This window comes from Sus scrofa, chromosome 7, assembly GCF_054392235.1.
Source record: "Sus scrofa isolate SSC_HxYL_T2T_F1_AM1 chromosome 7, Sscrofa_HxYL_maternal_Yorkshire_Landrace_v2.0, whole genome shotgun sequence".
In the NCBI taxonomy this organism is placed as follows: Eukaryota; Metazoa; Chordata; class Mammalia; order Artiodactyla; family Suidae; genus Sus; species Sus scrofa.
The window spans coordinates 64,243,278-64,269,401 of record NC_139389.1 but is presented as its reverse complement, the minus strand read 5'-3'; the positions used below and the strand labels follow the sequence as shown (position 1 = coordinate 64,269,401).

Genomic DNA, 26,124 nt, shown 5'->3' with positions numbered 1-26,124 from the left:
AAATTAGTGTAGAGATGACCATAAATAGCTCTGCCAGCAACACCTCCCCCACCACCCTCCCATTTTCTGATTTCTAATAATGGCATCACCATTCTCCCAGCCCCAGGGATGGAAGTCTGAGTCACTCGGACTCCTTCCCCATCCAGCCAGCCTGCAATTCCCGCAGATGTAATCTCTACCTCATCTCTGCCGTCTCTCTCCTCCTTGACGGTCCTACCAGGACCCTGGGTCAGGCCTGCCTCTGGTTCGGGAACCTTGGCCTGGCTTCCCAGCCCTGATCCCTCACTTCCTGACACCACCTCACTGCTGTGCTGGGTGTTACCAGGTGTTACTCCCTGCCTGCAAGTGTAGCAGGAAACTAACGCCCTGACTGTCCACCTGGGTACAGTACAAGGCCTCCTCTGCCTGGCCAGTCTCCTCCCACATCGTAAAGATCCGTAAGAGCACACGCGATGGATGTTCCTGCCCTAAGCTCACCAGGTCTCCCCCATCAGAGGTGATTTTTCTCTTTGCCAGATGCCTAATATGCCATCTAAACTCCCCTTGGGGCATTTTCCTCTTGTGTTTGGTTTGTGATGATTTGTGGCTCCTGGAGGACAGAGACAGAGTGATAGGTATTTTCCTAATTTCTCCACAGGGAACTTGCACTTGACCTAGACCCAAGAATTGAGGTTTGATTAAATGTGCAAGGGTGGGGAGTTCCCATCGTGGCTCAGTGGTTAATGAATCCAACTAGGAACCATGAAGTTGCGGGTTCGATCCCTGGCCTTGCTTGTGGGTTAAGGATCCAGCGTTGCTGTGAGCTGTGGTGCAGGTTGCAGACGCGGCTCGGATCCCGCGTTACTGTGGCTGTGGTGTAGGACAGCGGCTACAGCTCTGATTCAACCCCTAGCCTGGGAACCTCCATATGCCACAGAAGCGGCCCTAGAAAAGACAAAAAAATAAAAAATAAAAAAAATAAAAATGTGCAAGGGTAGGAGTTGCCAGTTCTGCTGACCCCAAACTGGACAATCTAAGCACCTTTCCTTTTTTTTTTTTTCCAATTTTTTTATCTCTATGATATTGATTTCCTCTTTGATCTTTATGATTTCCTTCCTTTTGCCGACTTTAGCTTGTTTGTTCTTTTTTTTTTTTTTTTTAATATGGAACGCTTCACAAATTTGCCTGTCATCCTTGCACAGGGGCCATGCTAATCTACTCTATCGTTCCAATTTTAGTATATGTGCTGCCGAAGGGAGCACAGCTTGTTTGTTCTTCTATTTGTAGTTCTTTAGGTGATAAGTTAGAATGTTGATTTGAAGTTTTTCTTCCTTTTTTGAAGAAGGCCTATATTGCTATGAACTTCCCTCTTAAGAAATGCTTTTGCATCCCGTAGATTTTTCATGGCTGTGTTTTTATTGCTGTTTGTCTCAAGGTATTTGTGTGTGTGTTTGTCTTTTTCTAGGGCTGCACCTGTGGCATATGGAGGTTCCCAAGCTAGGGGTCAATTCAGATCTGTAGCTGCTGATCTATACCACAATCACAGCAACTCAGGATCCAAGCTGTGTCTGCAGCCTACACCACAGCTAACGGCAACACCAGTTCCTTAACCCACTGGGATCCAACCTGCGTCTTGATGGATACTAGTCGGATTTGTTAACCGCTGAGCCACAGCGGGAACTCCCACCTTTCCTTTAAACATCATCTTTCTCTGAACTGACTTTCAGGGCCGTAGTTACCACCATGAAGAATTCTAAACAGGAGCTCCCTTCATGGTTCATTGGTTAACAAACCTGACTAGAATCCATGAGGATGTAGGTTCGATCCCTGGCCTTGCTCAGTGGGTTGAAGATCCAGCACTACTGTGAGCTGTGGTTAGGTCACAGATGAGGCTTGGATCTGGCATTGCTGTGGCTGTGCTGTAGGCCAGCAGCTGTAGCTCAGACTCGACCCCAAGTGTGGGAAACTCCATATGTTGCAAGTGCAGCCCTAAAAAGACAAAAGTCAAAAGACAACAACAACAAACAAAAATTCCAAACAGGGAGTTCGCTTTGTGCTCAGTGGAAATGAATCCAACCAGTATCCATGAGGATGCGGTTTTGATCCCTGGCCTCACTCTGTTGGTTAAGGATCCTGCATTGCTGTGGCTGTGGTGTAGGTCAGCAGCTGCAGTTCCGACTCGGCACCCAGCCTGGGAACTTTCATATGCTGCGGGTGCAGCCCTAAAAGGAAAAAGAATTCCAAACAAGTGCACTAGTTTCTCTTCTTTCTCTTGAAAAGAGCGATGGACTGTGCATCAGGGTATGAGAGTTCTGCTGCTTCCCAACTGTGTGACTTTGAGCAAGTGTCTTAACCTGTCTGAGCTAATGAAGCTCACACCAACTGCCTCACCAAAAATATAGTGTATGGGGAAGGCTAGCAAGGAGCTGGAGCCCTGGGAGGCAGTCAGTGAGAGCAGTTTTATCTGAAGATTTTGCCTTGCCCGCCCTGGTCTCCTGCTGTGCTTGCAAAGGACACATGCGCTCCCACTCTGATCTCTCTGCAGGTAAGGGCCAGATTCTGGAACACACTGAGGCTTTAGGATTGCCTCTTGCCAGGCTTCTGACACCCTGGTTCACCTTAGAGAGGAACAGATGAGCCCCTGGGGTGGAGAGCAATTTCTCTCCTTCTTCTTTTTTTTTGTCCTTTTTACGGCTGCACCTGCAGCTTATAGATGTTCCTAGGCCAGGGGTTGAGTTAGAGCTGCAGCCGCAGGCCTACTTCACAGCCACAGCAACACTGGATCTGAACTGCATCTGCAAACTACGCCTCAGCTTGCGGCAACTCCAGATCCTTAACCTGCTGAGCGAGGCCAGGGGCAGAACCCACATCTTCTCAGAGACTATGTTGCATCCTTAACCTGCTAAGTGAGCCACAGTGGGAAGTCTGACAGCAACTTCTTTATGACTGTTTCGGAAGTGGCAGTATAGGGAGTATGTATAGGACATACATAACAGAATCTGATTGTTTGCGCTAGAAGGATCCTCAGAGGTTATTCTCCCAGTTTACAGGTGTAGACACTGAGGCCCTGGTACCTGATAATATCAGGATGGCATGAAAGCCAAATACCAGAGGCTTCCATGGTCTCCACTTGTGTTTTGAGCAAGAGAAGTGGGAACAGAATGAAAGGGATAATGGGTTATTCTAGGACACACTGGCTCAAGGTCAGGCCTTTGACTGAGGCCTCAGACTTTGGAGGGCTCCAAAACAGCCTTCTCTTGGACCCAGTCTACCAGATCTCCAGGCAAAGCAGTAGCTCTGCCTGGTTGAGACAGAGAGAAGGAAGCTTTGAAGTCAGTAACTCAGGGTCACTTGTCTGGCCTGGCTCCATCTGGCAATGTTGACTCTGAGGCAGTGAAGAGGAGAGCTGGGAACACAGGACAGAAAGAGGTGGCTAGTATTTGAGTGAGTTGGTGTGGCTGGCAAAGTGTGTGTGTGTGTTGGGGGCAGGGGCTAGGGTCAGAGTTTTACTAAATAAAACCCAGTCCAGCTGGTATGTCTCATTTCAAGAAAATGGGTGAAGAGAGAAAGACTTTGGTTGTTTATGGCAAAACCAATCAGTACTGTCTTTTGCATGAAAGCAGACAAAAATGGAACTGTTTGCTTTAGTTTATTCAGCCCAGGCTGCCAGAGTACTGTCTGATAAGCATCAGTGATTGTCCTTGAGCACCGGGTGTGACCCAAGCCTTTACCATTATTTCACCCAAGCCTCTTGGCAGCCCTGTTACTGTTAAAGCTACCGTTTTGGAGGGGAGGAAACAGGCTCTGGCTATGCTGAATGACTTTGAGGACTACCAGCTTGACATTTTGGGGAGAAGTAGTAGTTTTTCAATTCTTGACTAGGGTCAGTTTACATAACACGTGGAGGGGACAGGAGAATCTGAGAGCGAATCTGAGGAGACCCGAGGTGCCCAAGGCCTTGGTTTAGGAACGCGGAACGCGCCCTGCTTAATGCGCCTTGGAGTTTCAGCCCAGCCCACGCGAAGGATGCAGGAGCTTGCTCGATTTGCCTTTTTGGGTTTAAGCTGATGTGTCAGCAAGTGACACCCTGGTTTAAATAGGGCATCCTGGAGAGAAGTGTTTTCCTCCCTAACGGCTTCCCTAATCCTCCAGCTCCCACTGCCGCTCGAAGGTCCCGGTGGGTTTTACACCCGTCTCTTTCCAGTCGAGCTGAGCTAGCTTCCCGCGTCGCTCAGGGAAGCGCGGGCTAGGCGCGGGGGCGGGGTCCGGGCTGAGGCAGGGCCAGAGGAGGAGTTCTGCCCGGCATGGCCCCGCCTCTTCCCGAAGAGGTCCAATAGGGTGGTGGGCCCCGGAAGCCCCGCCCGGCCCGGCCCGGCCCGGCCCGCGCGACCCGCGCCTGGCAGGCCTCGGCAGCCCGCCACCAGCCAGCCGGGAGCAGCGGCCGGCGCTCGGATCTCGCTCGCCCCTGTTCGTCCGTCCGCGCGCGCCTGCCAGCCAGCCAGCCTGCCCGCCCGCCCGCCCGCCTGTCTGCTCGGGATGGCTGGTTACCTGCGAGTCGTACGCTCGCTCTGCCGAGCTTCCGGCTCCGGGCCGGCCTGGGCGCCGGCAGCCTTGACAGCCCCCAACTTGCAAGAGCAGCCGCGGCGCCACTGTGAGTGCCACGAGGAGGGTCCGGGCGGGGTGCGCGCCCGGCACCGCGACGTGGCGGCCTTCCGGGCGGGGACCAGCGAGCGCCACCTGGGAAGCTCGCGGGCCGGGTACGGCGGGACAGGGCACAAAAGAGCAGGAGGACGGAGATGTGCTTCCCTGCCCCTCCTTCCAGGCCGTGCCAGGCGCAGGGGTGGGGACTTGAACGAAGGGGGCAACTGGTGGCCCGGGCGATACCAGCCCTGCTATCCCGCGCCCCTAAAAATTCCTGTAGGAGGTGCTGGGGGGTGTCCGGGGCTCGGAGGGTATCCTGCCGGTTCTGCGCCCCTGGAGGGAGACAAAGCAACCGAGTGGGGGCCGGAGCGCCCGGCCCGCTTTCCCCGCGAGAGGGAGGGTCGCGCGCGGTCCCTGCTCAGACAAAGGAGGGGAGAGAAGGGGCATCCACTTCCCTTCCTTCTCAGCCAGGCACTTAGTAATCCCTCCTCAATGTCAGGCCCTCGTCTGCTATTTTTGGAGCCTTTTACGTGACAGCTGGAGGAGTGTCCTTTTAATTTTCCCCTTTTGTTTGGACGCCCCTCCTTCTCCTTCAACGCACTTGAAGCTCCATCCTGGGGCCTCTCCTTGGCTTGACCTGCCTCTTCTCGCTAGCCAGCTCCTGCGGCGCCTGTGCTGCTGGTTGGCCCTGCCGGCTCTCCCGACAGGGAGCCCTGGCGGCCGAGCCAAAATGTCACCTTCCCAATCTTTCGTCACAGCTTCTGTGGTACTCTTAGTCCTCTGCTTGGAGAGAAGACGGCAGGCTTAGTGAGCAGGTCATAATAAGCAGGACTTAGCCTGAACTTCCATTACCAAGGCAGGGCTACGCGGTTTGGCAGGTGGGCATCGATCTGCGCCCTGGCTCTCCATCGCTGGCTACAAAAGACAGGGAACAATGTGGATCCTTTAGGTCTAATGACCGTTGTCATGGAAACCCCTATCCTGTCCTGGCCAACAACCCCTTGGAGTGAGGAAGAGGGAGTGGTGTGCAGGCAGTTTGGTCTTACTGCTAGAAGTAGGTAATCTTTAACCTAGTGTGGGAGCAGCTGACAGGAGCTGGGAGGGGAGGGGAGGGGGGAGAGAAGAGCTCAGGCCCTGGCACCCCTGCTTCCCCTTTCAAGGAGAAAGGGGGCATTTCTGCTTTTATACTTATGGGATTTGTCTCTAAGGGGTCAGCCTGGCAAGTCCAAGGTTCCAAGTGTCCCCAGGCCTCAAACAAAATTTCCCATATGGCACCACCTTCAGCAAAATATGGTGGAAATTAGCTACATTTTCCCAATTCTTTTTTCTGCATGGATGGTGAAAAAAGAAACCAAAACCTCCATACGAATAAGAAAACAAAGCCCCTTTGGGGGCCTGAATTTTAGTACCAGATAAAAGAGCAGTCAGTTGCAGGTTCTAGAAGCCTCCCACCCCTAAGTGGGATTGGTTACTAATGAACTGCTTGGTTTTTGAGTTGTACGTGCAACTGTGCAATTGTGACCTCTGCTAGCTTGTTACTTGGCAACAGTGCTAGAGACAGAATACTTGGCATTTCCCTTGAAGACAAGGAAAGAATACACTTTGGCTAAAATACCCTTATGTTTTTGCTACTGGGTCATTCCCACCATGTTTTGCAACTCCTAGGCCTCCAGCAACTGCTGTTGGTGGTTCTGATAAGTCAGTCTGGGGAGGTGTGGTTGACTTGTTCCAGCTGCTCAGTGGAAGAATTACTTACCTAGCTTTCCTTTGCTCAACTCCTAGCCTGGAAACTTCTTAATTTTCTCATCCTGTCCCTTAACTGTTTAGATCTTGGTGACTTGTCTGCACTCTTAGATTCCAGAGGAAATTATTTAATTGTTCAGAATTTTGCAGACCCACCGGTAGAGTTCTTAGGTATTCCCCACTGAGCCTTATTTTAGCCACATCAGATAAGACCACAGCTATCCCATCAGAGAGCTGTGTTGGGTGGTTGTGTTTAGGCCCAGTGATAGATTTTGAGGAAGAGTCTGGAAAAGCCTGGGGCCTGCCTGCCCCTCAGATCCTCTGTGTGAGGTTAAGGCCTCTTTCACGATTCCAGGATGAGGTGCAGAAAATTGCTCTCTGATTATGGGAAGCCAGCCTCTGTGGCCTGCCCTGGGGTTTACACTTCTGTAAACTCTTGTCTAAAAGGTTGGCAGATTATAAATATTAACACATGATAAATTGTGAGCTCTTCCAGGACAGAGAGGAAGATGCCACCCATGGACATTGGTATGGTCTGGTGCAGTTTTTTGTTTTTTTTTTTTTGTCTTTTTGTCTTTTCTAGGGCCACACCCGAGGCATATGGAGTTTCCCAGGCTAGGTGTCTAATCGGAGCTGTAGCCACTGGCCTACACCAGAGCCACAGCAACACGGGATCCGAGCCATGTCTGAGACCTACACCACAGCTTACGGCAACGCCAGATCCTTAACCCACTGAGCAAGGCCAGGGATCGAACCTGCAACCTCATGGTTCCTAGTCAGATTCGTTAACCACTGAGCCCCCACAGAACTCCATCTGGTGCAATTTGATGGTGAGAACTCACTGCCCTCTGTGTGGAAATGCATCCCAGGATGGGGGAGGGGAGGGAGCATTTTTCCTCCAGAGGGAAGGTTAGGGCAGGGCAGCCCTTACCACAGACTGAAGCAACTGAAACTTGACATTCATTTATGGACTTCAACAAATATTAGGGACACTCAGAGGACACAAATATTTTGCTTCTATTATGTACTAGGGACATTCCAAGTTCTGAACTAGAGCTGGGAATAAAAGCCAAAGATTTATGCCCTTATGGAGCTTAAAGTATAATGTAGGATCCTGCTGAATAGCATAGAGAACTATAGTCACTTGTGATGAAACACGATGGAGGATAATCTGAAAAAAAGAATGTGTATATAGATATACACATGTAGGACTGGGTCACTTTGCTATACAGCAGAAATTGACAGAACATCGTAAATCAACTATAATAAAAAAATTAAAAAAAATCTAATGTAGGAGTTCCCGTCGTGGCGCAGTGGTTAACAAATCCGACTAGGAACCATGAGGTTGCGGGTTTGGTCCCTGCCCTTGCTCAGTGGGTTAACGATCCGGCGTTACCGTGAGCTGTGGTGTAGGTTGCAGACACGGCTCGGATCCCACGTTGCTGTGGCTTTGGCGTAGGCTGGTGGCTACAGCTCCGATTCGACCCCTAGCCTGGGAACCTCCATATGCCGCGGGAGCGGCCCAAGAAATGGCAACAACAACAACAACAACAAAAAGACAAAGAAATAGCAAAAAGACAAAAAAAAAAAAAAAATCTAATGTAGAGATGGATGGTGAACAAGGTAGAAGTTGGCCATGTGACATGGTGACAAGAGCTGAGGAGAACCAAGTAAGCAAGCAAGATGTGGGTCAGGCGGCTAGAAAAGATCTCACTGAATGAAGTATTGCGGGAGTGAAGGACACAGGCCACTTAGTGTTCAGAAGAAGAAGGAACTGCAAGTGCCCAGGTCACAGTGGAAGAGGGCCCCTTGCTTGTGGCGGAAGCAGAAGATAAGGGGTGCCTGAGGCTGGCCCAGTGCACCATGGCGAGTGATGAGAAATGAGGTCAGGAAGTGGAGGCCATGGTGGGCTTGCAGGCCATTTTTGAGGATTTTGGTCTGGACTCTGAGTGAAAGAGGAGGCTTTGTAGGGTTTTGACAGGAGTGCTGATTTACATTGTAGCAGGAACATTCTGGCTTCAGGCACCTGGTAGCAAGCCATAGTCAGAATCTGGCAAGAGAGGATGGTGGCTTGGACTTGGGTGGTGGTACTGTAGTAGCTGGATCCTGGATGGCTTTTTTTTTTTTTTTTTGTTTTTTTTTGTATTTTTGCTTTTTAGGGCCGCACTTGCAGCATAGGGCAGTGTGGACGTTCCTGGGCTAGGGGTCAAGTTGGAGCTGCAGCTGCTGGCCTACACCACAGCCACAGCACTGTGGGATCCAGGCTGTGTCTGCAGCCCACGCTGTAGCTCATGGAAGTGCCAGATCCTTAACCCACTGAGGCCAGAGATGGAACCTGAGTCCTCATGGATGCTAGTTGAGTTCATTATCACTGAGCCACAACAGGGACTCCCCTGGATGCATCTTGAAGAAAGAGCCAATGGGATCTTTTGATGGTTTGGATGTAGGTGTGAGAGAAAAGGAGTGAAGGCTGGCACCAAAAAAACCCACAAACAAAACAAAACAAAAAACTAGAGTCTCTTCCAGAATTGCTGCCTTGCCTTCACCCAACATGAGCTCCCAGGAGTTGGGGGCTTCCCCCACGTTCTGCTGGGCTGTGCTGGCCTGGCAGCCTCTGCTGAGAGCAGCCTGGGTAGGAATGTGGCGAACGCAATTAACTCCGGTGGCTGGCCTGGGAGGGACCTCTAGTCTGGAGGCTACATCTACTCCCTTGAGTGGCAAGTAGATCCTGAAACCTGAAATGGCTTTTGAAATCCTTACTTAGTGCTCCTGCTGGGGGTTGGCCTAATGGGCCTCTTGTGACTGGTGTAATTCCATCCCACTCTCTGGCTAAGAGGATAGTGTTTGTGCAGCATGTCACCTGGAGCTTTCATGGTAGCTGTCCCACAGAAGCCTTCAGGGAGGCCCAGCCACTGTTCCTTGGATTTCAGGTCGCCTGTCACCACTTATCTCCCAGACAGGGGCAGGTGATGGGAGTGTCTCCATGGTACTGGCTGAACAGCAGACAAGGTCACACACTCCAGTGCCTTGGGACTCTCTGGAGGGCATCTGGAGGGCATATGGCAGCCTGGAATGGAGGCCACTGTCCTTGCTATGAGCAAGCTGTGGCTCAGTGTGGCCGAAGTGACCGGTTCTTCAAGAGGGGCTGGGATTTTTTTTTTTTTTTTTTAGGGGCCACAACCATGGCATGTGGAGGTTCCCAGGCTGGGGGTCAAATTGGAGCTGCAGCTGCCAGTCTACACCACAGCCACAGCCACACGGGATCCAAGCTGCATTTGTGACCTACACCACAGCTCACAGCAATGCTGGATTCTTAACTCACTGAGCAAGGCCAGGGATCAAACCCAGGTCCTTATGGTTACTAATGGGTTCATTACCTCTGAGCCACAATGGGAACTCTGGGGCTGGATTTTTATGTAAAATTTTGTTTGTTTGTTTTTTGGACTGATTTAAATTAAAACATCAAAAAATTTTTTAAGGAGTTCCCTCAGTGGCTCAGTGGGTTAGAGGATTCGACATTGTCACTGCCGTGGCCCTGGTTGCTGCTGTGACATGAGTTCCATCCCTGGCCTGGAAACTTCAGAATGTCACAATGTGACCAAAAGAAAATTTTTTTAATTTCTTATTTTTGATCGTGGTAAAAAATGCATAACAAAATTTCCCTCTTACCGGTTTTTATGTGTGCAGTTCAGCAGCTGTTAATTAAGTACATTCACATTGTTGTTCAACAATCTCAGCAACTTTTTCAGGGTGTGAAACTGAAACTCTGTGCCCTTTAAGCACCTCCCCCTCCCCCCAGCCCCTGGCAACCACAAATCTACTTTCTGTTTCTATAATTTTGACTACTGCAGGTGCTTACTTCACAGAAGTAGAAGCATACAGTATTTGTCCTTTTATGACTGGCTTCTTTCACTTAGCATGACATCCTCAAGGTTCATCTGTGTTGTGGCATGTGTCAGCATTGCCTTCCTTTTTTTTTTGTTTTGTTTTGTTTTGTTTTGTTTTTGTTTTTGCCTTTTCTAGGGCCACTCCCGAGGCATATGGAGATTCCCAGGCTAGGGGTCTAATCAGAGCTATAGCCACTGGCCTACGCCAGAGCCACAGCAACGCGGGATCCGAGCCATGTCTGCAACCTACACCACAGCTCACAGCAATGCCGGATCCTTAACCCACTGAGCAAGGCCAGGGATCGAACCTGCAACCTCATGGTTTCTAGTCAGATTCTTTAACCACTACGCCACGACGGGAACTCCACATTGCCTTCCTTTTTAAGGCTGAATAACATTCCACTGTCTGTATATACCACATTTGAAAAATATTCAAGGTAAAACTTACCTCTGGGGAGTTCCCATCATGGCACAGTGGAAACGAATCCGACTAGGAACCATGAGATTTCGGGTTCGATCTCTGGCCTTGCTCAGTGGGTTAAGGATCTGGTGTTGCCGTGAGCTGTGGTGTAGGCCGGCAGCTTTAGCTCTGATTAGACTCCTAGCCTGGGAACCTCCATATACCACGGATGTGGCCCTCAAAAGACAAAAGACAAGAAAAAAAAAAACAAACTTACTTTCTGAGTAACGTTTAGTAGTTGTAGAAAGCTTAGGCAAAATAGTTACTAAATCCTTACATATTCAATACCAGTTCTAATATGAGCTACTTTTCAAAAATGTTAATCACAGCTGGATTTAAGAGCATTTGGGAGAGGGTTCCCTGGTGGATCAGCAGGTTAAGGATCTAACATTGTCACTGCTGGGGCTCCGGTTACTGCTGTAGTTTGGGTTCAATCCCTGGCTCTGAAACTTCTGCATGCCTCAGGTGTGCTTCCCCCTACCCTCAAAAAAAAAGCCTTTGGGAAATATGGTGATGTTGTTTATATGCACATACCACATCCTAAGTCTACTGTAATCCAAAGGGAATTTGCCTTTGTGGAATTTGAAACTAAAGAACAAATGGCCAAAGCTATTGGGTCTAAATCCATCACTAAAACATAGAAGCACTTCCCTTTTTAGTTTCAAAGCAAGTACATCTGTGTTTAGGTTGTGGGGAGCCTATTTTGGGAAAAACTTGGAATCATGAACATTAACTGTTGGGGAGAAAATTTTCCTTGCCCTTCCTGGATTCATTTCCAAGAGTCGTATTCTCTTGGAGGTTCAGGTCACGTTTTGTTTCTCTCTTCATCTGTTGATGGACATTTGGGTTGCTTCCACCTCTTGGCTGCTATGAATAATTCTTTTATGAGCAGGAATGTACTATTATCTCTTGGAGACTCTGCTTTTTATTTGGGGGAACTTCCACAGCATTTGGAAGTTCCTGGGCCAGAGATCAAACCCATGGCGCAGCAGCAACCCAAGCCACTGCAGTGACAATGCTGGATCCTTAACCCTTAGGATTAAGGCTGAGCCATAAGGGAACTCCTTGAGATCCTGCTTTTAATTATTTTGGACATAGATCGAGAAGCAGGATTGCTGGATTATATGGTAATCCTATTTTTAACTTTTCGAGAAACTGCCATACTGTTTTCCATAGTGACGCCACCATTTTATATTCTCAGCAGCAAGTTGCAGTTCTCATTTCTTTACATCTTTGCCAACACTTGTTACTTTATGGGTTTTTTTCCTTTTTTCTTTTTTTTTTTTTTTTCCTTTTTAGGCCACACCCGGGGCATATGGAAGTTCCTAGGCTAGGAATCGAATCGGAGCTGCAGCTAATGGTCTACGCCACAGCCACAGCAATGTGGGATCCAAGCCACATCTAGGACCTACACCTTGGCTCACGACAACACCAGATCTTTAACCCACGAGCAAGGCCAGGGATCGAACCCACATCCTCCTGGATACTAGTCGGATTCATTTCTGCTGCGCCACAACAGGGACTCCCTGCACTCCTCTTTGATAGTAGTGTTCCTCGCCCTTCCTGAAACCTGTAGGTTTTCCTTCCATACTCAGTCTTTGAGGACAGGCACTGCTGTGTTTAGGTGTTTCAGGAAGGAGTGCTTAGCACCTGGTTGTAACTAAGTGGGCCCTGTGGTTTTTGAGAGTTTGACACCTGTGTGCACAGCTGGAAGGGTTGCCTGCTGTGGTCTTGACATTGGTCTCCCATGGAGGAGGTGTGTCCACAGCCATAGGATGCTGTGCCTGAAGCTCAGAGCTTGAGGGGAGCCCAGGCTGAGGCTGAAACCTTTAGGACCAGCCCCAGATGAATCTCTCCTTAGGGATCCTGATTTTTTAATGACGCCCCATACAAGAGAAAAAAATTTGATTAGCTCCCATCAGGTTAACTCTTTGAAGATGCTGCTAAAAACTAAGCTACCTCTGGTGCAGCCCAGTAGACTTTCTCCACGTCTTAAAGCCCTTTCCAGTCAAGCTTTCCATGAGAAGAGCTGAAGGAATTTAGTAGCTTGGGTCTAAAGTAACCCTTGCATCTTGGGAAGAGTGCTGGAGCAATGCCAACTCTGTCCACCTTGTTCCCTGGGGAATTAAATATTTTGAGTCTGTGTTTGCTTTCTGCTTCCCCAAGGGCATCCAGAAGCTGCAATTGAGCCAAGGCCCTTGGATCTGCCCTGACACCGACACAAGCCATGCTCCTTGGGCTTCATTTTTCTTCCTTTTTAGATTAGGAAAAAAAAAAATCTGTTTGCACATCTTTAGAAAGTGAGTCATTTTGCTGCACATAATCACCTTTTTCTTAGTGGGTCAGGATGTCGTGAGTCATGGCTGTGGTGTGTTTCGTGGAACAGTTATGTGTTTGAGGTCTGTTAGGCTTTGGTTACTTTTTTTTTTTTTTTTTTTTTTTTTTAATGGCCCCATTCACGGCGTATGGAAGTTCCTGGGCCTGGGATTGAATCAGAGCTGTGGCAATGCCAGATCCTTTAACCCACCACACCAGGCTGGGGATCAAAACCCGACCTCTGCAGTGACCTACATCCCTGCAGTCAGATTCTTTTTTTTTTTTCGGTCTTTTTACCTTTTCTAGGGCTGCTCCCGAGCTGTAGCTGCCAGCCTACGCCAGAGCCACAGCAACGCGGGATCCGAGCTGGGTCTGCGACCTACACCACAGCTCACGGCAATGCCGGATCCTTAACCCACTGAGCAAGGCCAGGGATCGAACCTCATGGTTCCTAGTCGAATTCGTTAACCACTGCACCACAATGGGAACTCCCCGCAGTCAGATTCTTAACCTACCGGCCGCATCGTAACCTCCCAGCTTTGGTCACTTTTGTTTTCAATGAGCCTAGGGAGCCATGCTTTGTCTTTTCCTAGGTCTCCTTTTCATAAGCATCTATCCCTTGCTGTCAGCCTAGCAGATGACACCTGGTGTTTTCAAGTGAAAATCCTTTTCCCCTCTTCTGATTTGCTGTCTAATCCTTCGTGAGATTGAAGACCCATAACTTCATCTGTAAGGACTGTGTGTAACCTAAGAGTGAGTGGATGGGCCCTAAGTCAGGGCTGAGGAGGCCCCCTTTGGGGACAGGGCCCTTTTTTCAGCGGTTCTGTTCCCATCTGAGGTTCAGCTGTGGGTGAGACTTCCTGATGCCTGAACCCGAGTTGAAGGTTTTATGGGGATCTTGCCTGCTCTCTCTGTAATTGCTGCTTCTTGCCAGGCTGTGGTGGCCTCACCTGCTGCAGGTTTAGGTTCAACAAGCCTTACTCACAGCAGCCTGCACTGATGGATTGGATGGGCCATTTTCTTGAGTGTTCTTTGGAGTTCACTTCCCAGACCGTTGGTTTTTCTCATGAGTCAGACTTTCCTTGAAGAGCCTATGCGGCTCCTGTCTCCTCTTCCACCACCTCCCTGGGCCTGGATCAGCCGCTAGTGCTGTCCTTTGATGCATCTTTGGCAGACTAAGCCAGAGTGGACCAGGGCTTCTGGGTTCTATTCCCAGGTGCCCATGGAGGAAGGCGTGAATCTTCCTGGTTCTGCTGTATTCAAGCTGTATGAGTTTTTCTCTCTCTCTCTCTCTCTCTTTTTTTTTTTTTTTCTTTTGTCTTTTTGCCTTTTCTAGGGCTAAACCCGTGGCATATGGAGGTTCCCAGGCTAGGGGTCTAATCGGAGCTGTAGCCACCGGCCTACACTAGAGCCACAGCAATGCGGGATCCGAGCCTCGTCTGCGACCTACACCACAGCTCATGGCAACGCTGGATCCTTAACCCACTGAGCAAGGCCAGGGATTGAACCTGCAACCTCATGGTTCCTAGTTGGATTCGTTAACAACTGAGCCACGACAGGAACTCCTTTTTTTTCCTTTTAAAAAGGGCCGCACCTGCAGCATATGGAGGTTCCCAGGTTAGGGGTTGAATTGGAGCTGTAGCTGCTGGCCTACACCACAGCCACAGCAACTGGGGATCCAAGTCTCATCTGCCACCTACACCACAGCTCATGGCAATGCGGGATTCTTAACTCACTGAACGAGGCCAGGGATCGAACCCACATCCTCATGGATACTAGTTGGGTTCATTTCCGCTGAGCCACAATGGGAACTCCTGAGCTGTGTGAACTTTGACAGTGACCTGATAACCTCTCTGAGCCTCTGTTAGAGATAATGGCACTCCCTTGCTGAGGGGTTTGGAGGAGTAACTGTGAGGGTGTGATGTACCTTCAGGCACATGGGAGGTGCTCCATACAGTTTTCCTCCTCCTTGCAAGTTAGTCAGGCTCCCTGGTTGCAAGCAACAGAGTCAGCGATGGGCTACCTTTGAGAGGAAGTTGTTGCAAGGACATGGGATAGCTTGCAAAATGGCAGGGACTGGACTAGAGGGGATTCGGGGCTGCCGCAGGGAACTGGGTGTCAGCAGCCTGAAGGCAGCCTCTCCTGGACGCGCTGCTTGAGAAGGCGGCCCCAGCTGGCATTCATTCTATATTGGTCTCCCCTTCCATCTGTACCAGGGGAGAAAATCTGACTGGCTAGGCTGGCATCTGGCCAGTCCTAGCTGGCCATCCTCAGTGGGGGCTCCTGGTTCCCCCCGAGCGTTCTTGGAGCTGCTCCTGCAGGAGGGGGCGTGAATGCTGGCCGCTGGGCCCTGGCTGACCACTCCTCCCTCCGCGGTGAAGGGTGGGGCTGGCTGGGGAGGAGAAGGGCTCCCCCAGCAACCTCCCCAGAGGTGTGATGTGCTCATGTGTGCCTGGTTCTAGATGCCGACCAGAGGATCAAGGTGGCGAAGCCGGTGGTGGAGATGGACGGTGATGAGATGACCCGAATCATCTGGCAGTTCATCAAGGAGAAGGTAGTTCCCTTCTGAAATGGGCGGCCTTTCACGTGGCCAGCCAGGCTCAGAGTTCAATCCCAGCCCAGGTCTCTTGGGCCCCACTTCAGGTCACCCTGGTGGGCAGGAGTTGTCCTGTTTCTCTCCTTCTGTCTTCCCTTCTGTCATGTCTAGATCACTCATGGCTTCTAGGGCATCGGCAGGGGACTGCCCTAAGCTGTCTTTGTTTTCTGCCAGTGCCAGAGCTTGCATGTTTTAATTATTTATTGGAGCAGAGAAAGGTTTTTTTGCAGGGCCAGTAGGAGGATGAATAGCTCGTTCCCTGCCTCCCCAAATTCTGAACTCCTCGATGGTTTCAGGGAGTTTTTTTTTTTTTTTTTAATTTTTCCCATGCCCATGGCATGTGGAAGTTCCTGGGCCAGGGATCAAACCCTTGCCATAGCAGTGATAATGCCAGGTCCTTAACCCACTAAGCCACCAGGCAACTCCATCGGGGAATTTTTTGTTTGTTTGTTTAAGGGCCATAAATATAACATAGGAATTTCCCAGGCTAGGGGTCGAATTGGAGCTGCAGCTGCTTTAATTGCTGCCCTACATATTCTTGATTGCTCGAGCTTTGTTTCTGCCTTCCCTTACTTCCCAAATTAGTAACCGTTTGAAAATGCCATTTGCTATTCAGGAAAGTCTAGGAGGCTGAAGCCTTTATCCTGCAAATAAGAAACTGGGACCAGAAAGGGATTTGTACCTGGGAGGGTCCCCCTGGGTCCTGCTCGGTTTCAGCTAGAAGGAGCAAAATGTCCCTTTATACTTCAGAGCTGACTAATTCAGTCATTTTATTAGCAAAAGTTCAGACCATATATCAGCTCATTTCTTCGATTTAAACCATTTACCAAAAGCCCAGCCGCCTGTGTTTCCCTGGGCCCAGACCCTCAAGGTTCTGACTAGGAAATGCCCTGGTGACCTGTTAGACACCAAATCTTAAGTGAAAACCAGCAAAACCAGAATAAAATTTTTAGGATCATCACATAAACAATGCGATCTGAATCTCAGGTGAACTCCCTGGAACACCTGAGGAGCATTGAGAAGCCAGTGGGATCAATGGACCCAAGCTGGTCCCACGCAGCAGTTCTGAGTAGACTCCAGGGGTACTCTGGTGGATGTCTTTGATATTCTGCCAGCTAAGCCCTGCATGTTGATGAACAATTAATCAGTTGAGGGAGTTCCCTTCATGGCTCAGAGGTTAACAACCCAACTAGGATCCATGAGGAAGGACGCCGGTTCGCTCAGTGGGTTAAGGATCTGGCGTTGCTGTGAGCTCTGGTGTAGGTTGCAGGGTCAGCTCAGATCCTGCGTTGCTGTGGTGTAGGCCGGCAGTTGTAGCTCCGATTAGTTCCCTAATCTGAGAACTTCCATATGCTGCAGGTAGGGCCCTTAAAAAAAAAAAAAACATTAATCAATGGAGAGAGTTCCCTGGTGGCCCTCCAGCAGGTTAAGAATCTGGTGTTGTCACTGTTATGGCTGTGGTTACCGCTTTGCATCCCTGGCCCAGGAACTTTTGCATGCTGCAGGCATAGTCAGAAAAAAAAAAATCAGTTGCTCTAAGAAAGAAATGGAAATTTTTATTTGAGCCAGATTTAAGGATTATAACCTATAAGAGCATGTCACAAAGCTTTGAAAACTGTTTTTGCCTGCATGTTTTATAAAACGTGTGCCAGAATTCCCATTGTGGCTCAGCGGGAACAAACCCGACTAGTGTCCGGTTCAATTCCTGGCTCAGTGGGTTAAGGATCTGGCATTGCTGTGAGTTGTAGTGTAGGTCGCAGACGCAGCTCAGATCCCATGTTGCTGTGGCTGTGGTCTAGGCCAGCAACTGTAGACCCCTAGCCTGATTGGACCCCTAGCCTGGGAACTTCCATATGCCACACATGCGACCCTTAAACAAAAGCAGAAAAGAAAAATGTGTGCAGATTCCAAGCCGATTCTGCATGTCGTCTTGATCTACATTCTGATGTGCTTCCTTGAGGGAGTGAAAGGAGGACAGGGCTGGCGTGCGGGGTGAGGACACAGCCTGCAGCTGAGCACACCACCAGCTTTCCCGAATAGTGCAGGGGTGTCACTGTGAGTCGTAGCTTGGTGTGTGTTGGAGGACATGTCTGAGCCACCATGGCTGATGGTTCCCAGGGTGGCTGCTTGGCTTCTCCAGTCTACTGTGGTCTGGGTCTGCTCGGGAGGACACACTGTCACACGCAAAGTCCCCCACATCAGGTGTACGTCTGCATGGTGGAGGTGGAGTCTTGCCATTTCTGAATGGGAGAAAGGAGGGAACCCGCTGTATCAAGAACTCTAGATGGCCTTGGACTTGGGGTTCAGCTGAATTGATGGGGGCTCGTGGTCCACGCTAGGGGTTGAGCCCTCTGAGAGCCTGTAGCCAGGTCTGCTGGCTTCTCTCCAGAGCCCCAACCTCCTGCCAGCTTTGGCCAGCCCTCTGCTGGCCTTTCCTCTTCCCCCTCCTGATGGGTGACCTCTGCCACGCCCCCACATGCCCCTGAGTCAGAGTCATTTAGGCTGATGCCATGCCCCTGCCATCTGTCTCTAGCTCATCCTGCCCCACGTGGATGTCCAGCTCAAGTATTTTGACCTGGGGCTCCCAAACCGGGACCAGACCAACGATCAGGTCACCATCGACTCCGCCTTGGCCACCCAGAAGTACAGCGTGGCTGTCAAGTGTGCCACCATCACCCCCGATGAGGCCCGTGTGGAAGGTGCGAGGGTGTGGGTGGCTGGGGCAGTGGGGGCTATGACGTGAATTCTGCCCGTGAATGCCCAGCAAACAGCAGAGCCTTGGAGCTTCCTATGGAGGAGGCTAGGGGGCGGTGGAGGGGCTGGCCTAGGTCCCCCAGTTAGGGTGTGGCCAAGTTGGGACCAGAGTCTCTGTCCCCTGCTCCCAGGCTGGTGGTGTTCCTGCCGATCTGTGTGGCTCTGGCCAGTGTGGGTGTCACCAGTCACATTGAGGAGGAGAAGGAGGAAGCTGATGCTGACCTGTCACAATAAGGACAGCCTGCCCCTCTGGCCTGCTGGATTGTTCTGCTGGCAGGTTTATAGAGACTCTGGGGCCACCTTTGTCCAGGGCCTTGTTGTGTGTCAGGCCCGTATCCTGCAGGGCCTCACAATGTCTCTTGCCACTGTCTTGGCACTGAAGGTTTGCCCACTGTTCCTGTGGCCATGGCGGGGGAGGGGGGGCGCCTCTCAGAGAGGTACCCCCACTAGGCCTGGACTGGCTGCTGATCTGGTCTCATTCTGGGGCCTGCTCTTCAGGGTTTCATGCAATGACACCAGTGTGTGGGTAAAGGGTCTGGATTTGGAAAATTTAAGAAAGGGTGATTTAGAAAGTGCAGAGTCTCCCCACTTCCTGCAGTATGAGGGACTGAAAGAAGCCTTCAAGACACATCTCCAGGGAGTTCCCATTGCGGCACAGCAGAAACGAATCCGGCTAGTAACCATGAGCATGTGGGTTTGATCCCTGGCCTTGCTCAGTGGGTTAAGGATCTGGCATTGCTGTGAGCTGTGGTGGAGGTTGCAGATGCGGCATGGATCCCATGTTGCTGTGGCTGTGGTGTAGGCCGGCAACTGTAGCTCTGATTCAACTTGGGAACCTACACATGCCAAGGGTATGGCCCTAAAAAGCAAAAAAAAAAAAAAAAAAAAAGAGACACATCTCCAAACTCTCCAGGCCTCCTTCTGTCATGCAGATTTTCCTGACCTTAGGGGTAGAATCATTTTAGTTCTAAACTCTTCCAGCTGGTTTTCTTTAATTTCTCCAGAACCCTGGGATATGTATATATATATCCCCACCTATGGACAAGGAAGTAGAGGGTCACAGTCTTAGTAATTTGGGTGAACCTGGTGGTTAGTGACAGTACTGGGGCCAGAACCAGAGTGTCTGAAGTAAGACAGGGTTCATCGGATGGAGCTGTGTCAGTATTAATAACTGCTGAGCGTTTACGTGCCAGTCACTGTTCTAGGCATTTTATCCATACATTCATTTAGTTCTCACAACAACCCAAAAGGCTAGGTGTTTGAACAACAGCTTCATTTTGGGGGGCTACACCCATGGCATGCATAAATTCCCAGGCCAGGGATGGAACCCATGCCACAGCACTGACCCGAGCCACTGCAGTGACAATACCAGACCCTTAACCCTCTGAGCCACAAGAGAACTCCCAGCAACAATTTCATCTTACAGCTCAAGTTCAGCCTCTTGCCTAAGGCCTCACAGTCAAGAGGTGGCAGAACTGGCACCTTGAAGCCAAGAGATCTGATTCCGGAAGCCACACGTACATTCTAGACCCTGTGTTTCCCCCTTAATGATTGTGAGGACCCCATCTGGCTGTGTTCTTGCTTGGGGTTCACATGCTGCTGGAAGGGGGCTGCAGTGGGGCTGCTTCATCTCTGTCCTCCTAGAGTTCAAGCTGAAGAAGATGTGGAAGAGTCCCAATGGAACCATCCGGAACATCCTCGGGGGGACTGTTTTCCGGGAGCCCATCATCTGCAAGAACATCCCACGCCTTGTGCCTGGCTGGACCAAGCCCATCACCATCGGCAGGCACGCTCACGGCGACCAGGTGGGCCACAGTGGCCGTGGGGCTCCAAGGGCCTGGGCCCCAGTCTGGAGCCCTTGGACTGAGCCGCCCTCCTGTCTCTGCAGTACAAGGCCACAGACTTTGTGGTTGACCGGGCGGGCACGTTCAAGATTGTCTTCACCCCAAAGGACGGCAGCAGTGCCAAGCAGTGGGAAGTGTACAACTTCCCCGCAGGCGGCGTGGGCATGGGCATGTACAACACAGATGAGGTGAGCAGCGGCTCCTGCGCGCCCTCCCAGTGCCTGTCTCTCTGTGTGCCCCTCTCTGGGCTGGTGGCGCTGGCTCTTCCTGCTTGGGTGGCCTGAAGAAGGTCTGCGGCCTGAGAGCAAATGCATCTTAGATCTGTTCAGAGGCCCCTGGGCATGGTCCCATTCCTGCTAGGCCAGTTGCACCTGCTCCCCCATGTCCCTGTCCCCGTTCTCAGGTGCACCGATTTTGGGTCTTTAAGGCTGCACAAGTGCCGTAAGGAAGTTCCCAGGGTAGGGGTTGAATCGGAGCTGCAGCTGCCGGCCTACACCACAGCCACAGCAGCACGGGATCCAAGCTGCCTCTGCAAACTATACCTCAGCTCATGGCAACGCCAGATCCTTAACCCACTGAGCGAGGCCAGGAATCAAACCTGTGTCCTCATGCATACTAGTTGGGTTTGTTACCTCTGAGTCATGATGGGGAACTCCTCGAGTGCACCTTTGGGGGCGTGTTGCTTGTCAGAACTCTTGGCTCGCAGCAAACTGGGTAAGCACTTCTTCCCCTCCCAACCTCCAGCTCTGGGGCTGTCTTTCCTCTGTGGTTGGCCTCATTCTCATTCTCATTCTCATGAAGAAATGGCCACCCGTGGCTCCAGGCTTATCCCGGCCCGTCTGGCTACCCTATCAGAAAAGAGCCTTTTTTGGAGTTCCTGTTGTGGAGTTCCCGTTGTGGAGCAGTGGAAACGAATCTGCCTAGCATCCAATAGGACTCAGGTTTGATCCCTGGCCTCACTCAGTGGGTCAGGGATCCGGCGTTGCGGTGAGCTGTGGTGTAGGTCATAGACACAGCTCAGATCCTGAGTTGCTTAGCTGTGGTGTAGGCTGGAAGCTGTAGCTCCAATTCACCCGCTAGCCTGGGGAACTTCCATATGCTGCAGGCGCAGCCCTAAAAAGCAAAAAAAGAAAAAAAAGCTTTTTTGCTCCTGGTTCCAGCAAAGGTATAGGCCTGGGTCACATGGGCATCTCCGAGCCAATCACGGGCCCCAGGGAGGAAGGGCTCTGATTGGATAATTGCCGGATGCACCATCAACTCTGGAGACAGGATGGTGGGCAGACAGCATCAGTCCCGCCCCAGCCGTACGGTCTAAGCACTGGAGAGGGTGGTAGCTTTCCAAAGCAAAGCTGGGGGGCTGCCTCCTCCCAGGCTGGGGCAGCAGAAACAGCAGATGCTCACTTCAGAGGGAGCAAGTTAAGCCTGGCTGCCTGGGAGGGCTATGTGGAGGGATGATGTGCTGTTCTCAGGGCCTGGGACTGCCCTGGGGGACCACGCCAGGCACTGCTCTCTCCCTGCAGTCCATCTCAGGGTTCGCGCACAGCTGCTTCCAGTACGCCATCCAGAAGAAGTGGCCGCTCTACATGAGCACCAAGAATACCATTCTGAAAGCCTACGACGGGCGCTTCAAAGACATCTTCCAGGAGATCTTTGAGAAGTAACGGCCTCTCCCTTTCCTACTTCCCAGGGCCCTTGGCTATACCCCCAGCCCTTACCCACCCGGGGTGGTGGCTGTCCAAGGGCCTCTGTCTCAGCTCGGAGGCTCAGGGAGGGATCCCCAACCTGTCAGCCTCCTGCCTTCTCCCCACAACAGGCCCTTTTGCTCCCAGGCACTATAAGACCGATTTCGACAAGTATAAGATCTGGTATGAGCACCGGCTCATTGATGACATGGTGGCTCAGGTCCTCAAGTCTTCGGGCGGCTTCGTGTGGGCCTGCAAGAACTACGATGGAGACGTGCAGTCGGACATCCTGGCCCAGGGTATGCTGGCAGCACCTGCTCCCCACGGGGGTGGACCGTTGGTCTTCCCTCCGTGGGGGGATTTTCAGAACCTTTTGGGAGAAAGTGTCTCTAGTGTAGCAGCAGGACTGGGGCTGGCCTGGTCATTGCAGGGTCCCCTGTGGACAGCAAGGACCAGGGGCTCCCTGTTGTTTGAATGAGGAAGGATAAGTTAGGTTTGGACTGGGGTATTAGTAAGGCTGCCCTTCCAGACTAAGGAAGACCGAGAAATTCAGGTCCTAAAGGTGTGTCAGCCCCGAGGCTGTTCCCATCTATGAAGAGGCCAAGTGACTCTGTTTGATTCCAGGTTTGGACTAGGTTTGGCTCCAGTAGAAAAAGGGGATTGAGCACAACCTGATGCTCTTTCAATTACAGAGAATTTGTTTTGCACCATAAATCTTTTGGATGTAGGAGAATATTAAAGATGATGGCCAACATTTCCCAGGGCCTCGAGCATCCTGAGAGATGAGTTGGGTTGTAGCAGAAAGTCTGCTTGAAGCTCCTGGGGAAGGACCAAAAGGAATAGTCCAGTTGTGTTGGGAACCAGCGCAGGTGACATGGTGGCAGGAGGCCACATGTGAAGTGCAGCGAGTGGAGGAGAAGCCAGGTTCTGGGAGGTGGGGCAAGGCTGGCTCCTGGTAAGGTGAAAGTGAGGCCCACCCCAGGTTGTAATAAAAAGGCAGGGGATCTCAGTGCTTTGTAAAAACCTTTGGCTTTATTTTGAAAAGTTTGGTGTGATCCTCTCACTAGAATAATTCCCATCTAGAATGGAAGGATGAAAATCCCTAGCAGGAGTTCCCATTGTGGCTCAGTGGGTTACAAACTCGACTACGATCCATGAGGATGCCGGTTCAATCCCTGGCCTCGCTCAGTGGGTTAAGGATCTGGTGTTGCTGTGAGCTGTGGCATAGGTCGCAGGCGAGGCTCTGATCCTGCATTGCTGTGGCCTTGGCGTAGGCTGGCAGCTGTAGCTCTGATTTGACCCCTAGCCTGGGAACTTCCGTATGCCGTGGGTGTGGCCCTAAAAAGCAAAAGCAAAAAAAAAAAAAAAAAAAAAAAAAAAAAAATCCCTAGCAGCCAAGAGAAAGGATGAGAGGTACCCTTAAGCGTATGAGGGTTGCTGAATATCAGGTCCCAGCTGAAAATGGAGAAGAGATTCCTACCTCCTCTGCCCCAACAGCAAAAATCCCCCCCTTTTTTTGGCCCTGCCTGTGGCATGCAGAAGTTCCCAGGTCAGGGATCAAACCTGAGCCACAGCAGTGACAACACTGGATCCTTAACCACTAGGCCACCAGGGAACTCTGGCAATAAATTCTTAGACAAATGATTTTTCCTCTAGGAGTTCCTGTTGTGACAATGTAGAAACAAACCCATGAGGATGTGGGTTTGATCCCTGGCCTCGACCAGTGGGTTAAGGATCTGGCATTGCCATGAGCTGTGGTGGAGGTCACAGACGTGGCTCGGATCCATTGTGGCTGTGGCTGTGGCGTAGGCTGGTGACTACGGCTCCAGCTCTGATGCAGATGGATGCTAACAGGCTGAGGATGAGCACCTGAGGTCCCCCCTGCCCTGTGCTGGGCTCTGGAGACCTGGAACAAGGGGAAACAAGCCTGAAAGATCCTCCTTCCTCTGAGTTAGAGCTGGAGGTGGGTGGAGACATAAACTGAGAAGCAGCTGCAACAGCAGCAGGCGGGTAGGAGGGTTCAACCCAGTGGTCTGAGGAGAGACGCTGGCACTGAGAAGGCGCTGTGCCTATTTCCAGGCTTTGGCTCCCTTGGCCTGATGACGTCTGTGCTGGTCTGCCCGGATGGCAAGACCATCGAAGCTGAGGCTGCTCATGGGACAGTCACCCGCCACTATAGGGAGCACCAGAAGGTGAGTGTGAGGACCGTGGCCTCGTGCCCGGCTACCCTGGGGGCCGGAGCCCACTGGGCCTAGGGCTGGGAGCATGGGTCTGGCCCTGTCAGTCCAGAGGTGGGCAACCGACTGGGTCCAGGTGGCTTTTGTTTTCTTTTTTGTCTTTTTAGGGCCACATCCAAGGCAAATGGAAGTTCCCAGCCTAGGGTTTGAATCACAGCCGCCAACCTATGCCACAGCCACTGCAATAGCAACACCAGATCCGAGCTGCATCTGTGACCTATGCCTGTCTTGTAGCAACACCGTCCTTAACTCACTGAGTGAGGCCAGGGATTGAACTTACATACTCAGGGATACTAGTCAGGTTCTTAACTTGCTGAGCTACAGTGGGAACTCCAGATGGCCCTTCTGTTGGCTGGTTGGCTCTTGATCCCTTTGTGACCCCTGCCTCCAGGGCCGGCCTACCAGCACCAACCCCATCGCCAGCATCTTTGCCTGGACGCGTGGCCTGGAGCACCGGGGGAAGTTGGACGGAAACCAAGACCTGATCAGGTGAGTGCAGAGGGAGGGCCTGACCGGGCTGTGGGCCCTGGCTTTGCAGAGCGGGGGGCTCTCTCACTCCGCCTCTTCCCCTGCAGGTTTGCTCAGACTCTGGAGAAGGTGTGTGTTGAGACAGTAGAGAGCGGAGCCATGACCAAGGACCTGGCGGGCTGTATCCATGGCCTCAGCAAGTGGGTGGCATGGGGTCCTGGGCAGGGCTGGCCTTCTAGGACCTCGGGGTTGGATGGAAAGAAGTCCAGGGCCCCTGTTAGAGGCCTCCTCCTGAGTCCGCCTGGCTACCCGGGGCAGGACAGGTCCATGGCCCTGAGGGATGGCTTGGGCCACCTTCCCTGCCACTGGGCACAGCAAGTGGGTCCATGGCCCTGAAGCTAGCCGCCTAGAACGTTGCATCCCCTGCCACACCCATCTCCCGGCTTCTCCCAGGAAAGCTTGTACCTAGTTGCCCGTTCACCTGGAAAAGCAAAGACAGGCTGTTTGCTGTGGCCCTTTGATACTGGCTGTGGGTGGCCTCTGGCCTGTCGCCTGGGCATTGCCCAGGAGGGCTGCTTGCTGTCTGGACAGCCACGCTCAGGCTCTGCCCTCACATGTGCTGCTTTCTCTGCAGTGTGAAGCTGAACGAGCACTTCCTGAACACCTCGGACTTCCTGGACACCATCAAAAGCAACCTGGACAGAGCTCTGGGCCGGCAGTAGCGGGGTGGGAGCGCTGTGGGCTGCCCTGGTGGCCGGGCCGGAGCCCAGCGGGTGGCCGCAGTTGCCCACCTCCCTCCAGCACCACTTGGCGAGGGTGAGCCTCTCAGCCCCTCTTAGGAGGCCTCTCCAGGGGCTATTTTTTTATAAGCAAGATGTTTTTAAAGTATCTGTGTGTTTCCCCTCATGGTGACATGAGGCAGGAACAGAGTGTTTTACCTCAGCCAGTGCGTGGTTCTGCGTACTGTAATTTATATTGTCCTCGGAACACATGGTGCCATGTTTAGCTACTAAAAAGCTCTTCACAAAGCGGTCTGCTGTGTCTGTCCAGGTAGGAAAGGAGGCGGAGGCCCTCAGAGGACTGGCGGATTCCATAAGGGGGGCAGGCGGGGGTGCCTCTGTGCAGTTGGGGGGGCCACGCAGCCGGAGGGGGGACTGACTAGCAGGCCTGTGGGTTCCCTGGAATGTCCTGGTTTCTAGCCTCTTCTCCCCCCTTTTTTTTTTTTTTCTCTTCTCCCTTTTGAGACTTCTGTCACTTCCCGATAGATTCCAGGTATATTTTTATTTATTTTTTTCTTTGTTGCGTTCACCCTTCTGAACATCGCTGGACTGCTTTGTTTGCCCATTTCTTGGCTCTCAAAACAGGCCCCGCACAGTAGCTGCCCCCGTTCCTTACGGCTGCCTTGGGGTTCAGGCCTGGGAGTGTGTGGGGTCCCAGCGCGGTCCAGGCCAGGGGCTTGCAAACTTGGGTTCCTCTTCACCATTCTTTAGCAAAACTAGAAAAGGAGTTGCCATCGT

The 26,124-nt window shown here is 51.6% G+C and overlaps 1 protein-coding gene and 1 non-coding gene across 2 annotated transcripts; one reads left to right on the top strand and one right to left on the bottom strand.

The window, feature by feature from the left end:
* Positions 1 to 1,136: 1,136 nt before the first annotated feature.
* Positions 1,137 to 1,241, bottom strand: LOC146401630 (U6 spliceosomal RNA). The gene has a single exon (XR_014811725.1). It is a non-coding gene; the product is annotated as a U6 spliceosomal RNA (small nuclear RNA).
* Positions 1,242 to 4,364: 3,123 nt separating this feature from the next.
* IDH2 (isocitrate dehydrogenase (NADP(+)) 2) lies at positions 4,365 to 25,635 on the top strand. Its single transcript, NM_001164007.1, is given in 11 exon segments — positions 4,365 to 4,630; positions 15,489 to 15,580; positions 18,156 to 18,321; positions 20,021 to 20,181; positions 20,265 to 20,408; positions 21,741 to 21,877; positions 22,050 to 22,201; positions 23,982 to 24,094; positions 24,531 to 24,628; positions 24,715 to 24,807; positions 25,242 to 25,635. Coding segments are annotated over 11 exon segments (1,359 nt in total). The 5' UTR covers positions 4,365 to 4,515; the 3' UTR covers positions 25,330 to 25,635.
* Positions 25,636 to 26,124: the final 489 nt, after the last annotated feature.